This window comes from Ceratina calcarata, unplaced genomic scaffold, assembly GCF_001652005.2.
Source record: "Ceratina calcarata isolate Rehan_Ccalc_2016 unplaced genomic scaffold, ASM165200v1 scaffold625, whole genome shotgun sequence".
NCBI classification, from domain to species: domain Eukaryota; kingdom Metazoa; phylum Arthropoda; class Insecta; order Hymenoptera; family Apidae; genus Ceratina; species Ceratina calcarata.
The window spans coordinates 10,811-16,375 of NW_017177501.1; the positions used below are offsets into that span (position 1 = coordinate 10,811).

Genomic DNA, 5,565 nt, shown 5'->3' on the forward strand with positions numbered 1-5,565 from the left:
ACACTATATACCGCACAAGAAAAGTATGATCATTGTTTATACCACTTATTAATTTTACGTATGTTTAATGTTTTGCTTATTAATTCTATGTATATACACTGCTATTATATTTTATTTTGCAGGTTGAAGTTTAAAAAAATGAGCATATTTAAATTCTTCTCCGATAATCAATTTCTTCTCTCGGACATAATCTGTCCAGCTTTTGAAAATATTCTTTCTGCTGGGACAGATGTTGCAGGAATTGACAGGTACTTGCAGCTGATTTTTCGTAATTCTGGCATAGTGTGTCCATGCTTATGCCATTAAGTAATTGGGTCACTGTTGATATTTTCGTATGGCAGTTTCAGATAATTTTCTATTTGACTGGAAGCACTTTCTGCAGGCTCAGAAGAACTTCTGGTGAAATGAGATACTTTGTCCAGGATATGCTTCCAAAAATTGATTCGTTGGTCATCTATTTGTGCTTCTTGCAGTTCTTGTACTTCTTGCCTGGTATTTGGTGTAGGTGTAGCCAATATACTTTGAATTTCCTCTTTTAAATTCTGGACTGCTATTTCTTTATCTGCTTGATTCTGGAAAATCGCTGTCTTAAACCGAGGATCTAAAATCGTTGCATTTCTTGTAATGGTGTTCCTCTCTATGTTGCTAAATCTATTGTCAATATTGTTTGTCATGTTAATTCGTAGACCCTGTCCAGAACGCGTTTTTGGATTAATATGTTGTATGATATTTTGGATATTTCCTATGAGTGGCATTATTTTAGAGGCTGTTGTATAATTTTCTCCACTCAATTCGGTAGAGACAATTTCAAATGGTTCGAGCAGGGGTATTATATCGTTTATTATTTCCCATTGTTGTTCATTTATATTTGTAGGGGCTCTAGGTAATGATGCTAGAGCAGCAGATAGAGGAACTTTCATGATTACTAATCGCTTGAGCATTATGAGGGAGGAATTCCATCTGGTTTGCACATCCTGTTTCAATTTTAATACTTGTGATCCGAATTGTGTCTGTATGTCTCGTAATTTATCAGCTGCGGTAACGCTTGTTTTGAAGTAGGTCACTAATGCACGGCATTTTTTCAAGGTACTGACTATCTCTGGAATGGCGTCTATGGAATCGTGTACTATTAAATTCAGTGTATGTGCTGTGCATGGGAAATGTAAGTATCCCAAATTTCGTACTGCATTTTTCATATTTGCAGCATTGTCGGTTATCATTGCAACGGTTTTATGTGATATATTGAACTCAGTTAAAATATTTTCTAGTACACGCGTTATATATTCGCTTGTATGGTTTTCACTTAAGGCAGTAGTGGCCAGCACGTTCGAACACAATTTATTTTGAAGTATATAATGGCTTGTTACAGTTATGAAAGCTTGTGTGTTCAAATTTGACCAAATATCAGTGGTAACGGAAACGTAATCTGTTTGTTGCAGGTCTCTGATAACTGTATTTTTGACATCCGCATATACTTGCGGCAGAATGGTGCGACTCAGAGTTCTCCGGTTTGGAATCTGATAACGCGGTTCTAATTCATGGACAAATTCAACGAATCCTTTGTCTTCGACTATGCTCAAGGTTTGTAAATCTGTACATATCATAGCTACCAGCAAATTATTTAATTTTGCAATTTTTGATTGTGGTAGTTCATTTGCTATGGTTCTTAAAGTTAACTGCCTTACGTTTACCTGCGTTGTTCTTCCTATTTCTGCTGAACCACTATTTTCTCTTGTATTTCCAGTAGAAATGGATGCAATGGATCTTATTTGTTGCGTTGATGTTCCAGGTTCCACCGGTTGCACGGCTCCATCGATGTCTGCCGATCCAGTTTCATCGTGGACGCGTCGATTGGCTTCCAGTGTCGTAAAATGCTTGCGTTTTAAATGTTCGTGTAAATTCGTCGTATTCCTTGCACTTTTGTACTCTCTTTTACACAAGAGACACATTGCTGTAGTTGGTGTCTTTTTCTCAAAGTACTCCCACACTATTGACCGTTTTTGACGGTACATTATATTGTAAAAACTAGCACTAAACTTACACTAGCTATACACACTTACAATTGTATTAAATGTATGTATAATGAACAAAAAAATAAATGTATGTTTAAATGAACACTAGTTTACGATACGTTTATTATAACTATCTTATATTATCACAGTAGCTTAAACACTTTTAATCTATACTTAACAATTCAGAACAATAGCTTGTTAAAATTGTTTTAATATTACGTATTAAAACTTCTGTGTAAGGGATTACAGTTCTATTCAGCGATGCTGAAACTTGGAAATCTGCTCGCTGACTAAATCTCTGGTTCGTTCCGATCTCGCGTCGAAGCATTTGTTTATATTAACGCGCGGTGGGCCGCGCTATCGAGATCCTTTAAGTGGATACTTTAGATATTTCTTTCGCTCAACGTAAGGAAACTCGCAAAGGGAAATACGTTTCATAATTGTATTTCCCACCATCTATATAAGTTTCTCTTTATTTCTTCAACTTTTATTATTAAAATATTGATTTTTCAAATTTCTTATTGTTCATAATTTGTAGCTATTTTAAAATTGTCAATGTTATGCAGCTACAGAACAGAATAAATACAAGTATAAAAATTGTTTTTGTAGGGTGTAATTAATGTATTGACACAATATAGTATAAATTATTATTTATTTACGTTTTAAAATTTTAATGTTCATATAAATATGTACATTACAGTTCCTAAAAGAAATACATACTAAAATAGTATTAGGATAGTATGATGGATATAATCACAAAACACTATTTTACCTATAAATTGTAATTAACAATATATTAACAAATAAAGTACGTAAAGTATTAATTTATATACATTACGTTTCAATAATTAATAAAACAATGTATGAAAGATACAGCGAACATCTGCATTAATTTAGAATATTGAAATTGGAAAGTTTAACACTGATAACAAAAGGGAACCCCTGGGCTCTGGTAAAGTGATGCTACGGCTGTCATCAATTACTTCAAGTGGGTGCAAAGAAAACATTGGCGATCTGAAAGAAGGATTTTCAGACGGACGGAAAGATCATTTTGCCAGCTAGAAAACAGGAACAAATATATTTCAAAATTATATAATTACAATTATTTGTGCTCATTTATTTGCAGCTTATTTATACTTGCTTCTGAGAATTTAATATTAGACGATGTTATATTAACAGTGAAAAGTCCTTCTTTAAAATAAAACATATATAAAAGAAATAAATATATAAAACTCTGTAAAAGCAAGAGTAATTTATTTTCTTATTTTCCTCAGAAGTACTAGTATATTTGTTTCCCATAATCTTTAGATTTCTAACTGTTTGAGAAAGAGCCAATATATACCGCCGGTATAGGGTATATATAGATCATTGTCACTTTCCCACTGACAAATTTTTACTAAACAAAAATTGTCACTTTTACACTTTCCAAATTTACTGTCACTTTTCATTTTACAAATCCACTGTCACATTGTACTTTGCAATTGAAAATTTGCATACACGTTTTTATTTCAATTGTTAGTTCCGATTGGAATACCGTTCGCGCAACAATTCCACTGCCGCTATCGGATTATAAGACACTTATGCGTAAATAACGAACATGTTAAAATATTCCGTGTTCGTTTAGGCTCGCACCGTTCTGATTAGTGACGCAAGGCGAAGCCAACTGATCGCTCGCTCGAAGATACACTGGTGTGTATTACATCAGGCAGCACGAAACATAGAAAGAAATGTTTTGCTGCGCTGAAATTTTAGGAAACAGTGTTTATAGTCGCCAACGTCTTTTTAATAGTAATCAAAGAGAGTCAGATTTTTTCTTTTTACAATTTTATAGTAAGGTCTCGAACAGCGCGTGTCCAGCCAGATGTGTACGATAAAAGCCAAATTCAGTCGTTCGCATGTGGTAAGTGTTTTTCTGGAAACTGTCCCTTGTCATCGGTTCGATCTCTCTTACCTGATACGAGAAAAACGCCACGTGGCCCGCACAAACTCCGCAACCTCACCTCGAACACTTCCGCAGGGGAAGATGCTGAGTGAACTCGAACGCACAATCCACAGCGTTGCACCACGTTCTCGTGGTCAAGCTGGAAGGGAGAGACCTGGGTGGTCCTGGACCTGCAATACACGCCGTCTCGAGGAGTCCAACGTGTGATTGCAAAACAGCAACAATTGCTGTCGAAAGTACCAGGCCTCTCTAGCCAAGTTACGCCGACAAGCGCACGTAGACCCGCTAAACAAAAACGCAATTCGTGCACACACGCACGCACGGTCACGATCGTGAGTTCGTAAGATCGCGCAAGTCTAATGCTAAAATCCTGCTCTCGATGAGCAGTTACGCAACGCATACGCCACCGCAATTCAATCAAAAACTCGCAGCAAATCGGTACCTATCCGGGACTGCCAAGCGTTCGATTACTAAGACAAAAGGCGAACCGATTGTCCCGAGCTAGCCGATTCACTCCGGCGTCACCTCCCCCAATCGGGCCAATGCGTACGCATTGCACAAAGGAGCGATGACATGACAACTTGCACAAGTGAGCAAAATTCAAACTGTCCATAACCGGCTCTGACTCGAACAGCTGCTGCGAGCCATGTGTCCTATCTTCGAGTACCGAAGGTCGACCCATTGACCCATTGACGTTCTTCTACGAGCAGGTGCACTGACCAACGAAGAAGTAAGTTCAACTCTGATTCTTTTCACATTTTTCATAATTTTACCTATCCTGTAATTTGTAAGGTTGTTTGTTATTTCATTGAGCATGTTACATTTGTTCAGTGAACGTAAGTAACGACTAATCTCTTTCTTTCTTCTGATATTCAACCAATTTGTTAGTTCGTTTTTGCATGCAACATTTCTTTAATCCTATGCTCTCGTCACGAGCGCAACATACGGGCGCGGCAACGCACGAGGCGGTTGCCGCGCTCCTGCCCGCCTTGTATACTCACGCGATGATTGGGCGATGATTTTTGTTAATAAGTCAATAACCACGCCTCGGACAACTTTTTTGCAAAGGAAAAAGTTGTTTAAAATCACCTCAGTTCCTCCTCATTTTCGGGCTTAGTAGTAGTTCTGGGACAGCCTGTATATTTCAATCGTTTCAATTTTGGACCATCGAAATATCGAGCAATACATACATATCGAATTATCGGTTATTATCGAGCAATATACTATATTATATGTCCTATGTGCAGTAGATAGGGCTGCTGTGTCTGAAAGTTTCGAAAATAGTTTCGCCGTATTAAACAAAGAGGGATGAGTAATCGGGATTCTGGGAAATAAAAAACACAGCGATTTCGCGGTCAATGTCGAGACTATTCCTTGCTCCGGCATAAAAACCCTCACGGAGGAAGAGGGAAAAGCCCGAGCAAGGGAGATGACTCTAAGAGAGTTTATTTGATATTGCAATTCACAGGGTCCTTAGGATTATTAAATACAATCGTTGCGGTTACGGATATACGAATTAAATCGCACGCGGCCGAATGATCATTCGAGTCGAAGAGCTCTTACCTTAACGAAGGTATGGCGCGCAGCCGAGTCTGAGGATGCAGTCCTCGC

The 5,565-nt window shown here is 37.6% G+C and overlaps 1 protein-coding gene across 1 annotated transcript; it reads right to left on the minus strand.

Moving 5' to 3' along the window:
- Positions 1-302: 302 nt before the first annotated feature.
- LOC108630040 (uncharacterized) lies at positions 303-687 on the minus strand. Its single transcript, XM_018033104.2, has one exon. The coding sequence runs from the start codon at positions 672-674 to the stop codon at positions 303-305; it is 372 nt and encodes a 123-aa protein (XP_017888593.2). The 5' UTR covers positions 675-687.
- Between the last annotated feature and the right edge of the window lie 4,878 nt (positions 688-5,565).

Bases quoted from the DNA above. Each gene is read 5' to 3' on its own strand.
- LOC108630040 (XM_018033104.2), bottom strand. From the start codon at position 674: ATGACAAACAATATTGACAATAGATTTAGCAACATAGAGAGGAACACC.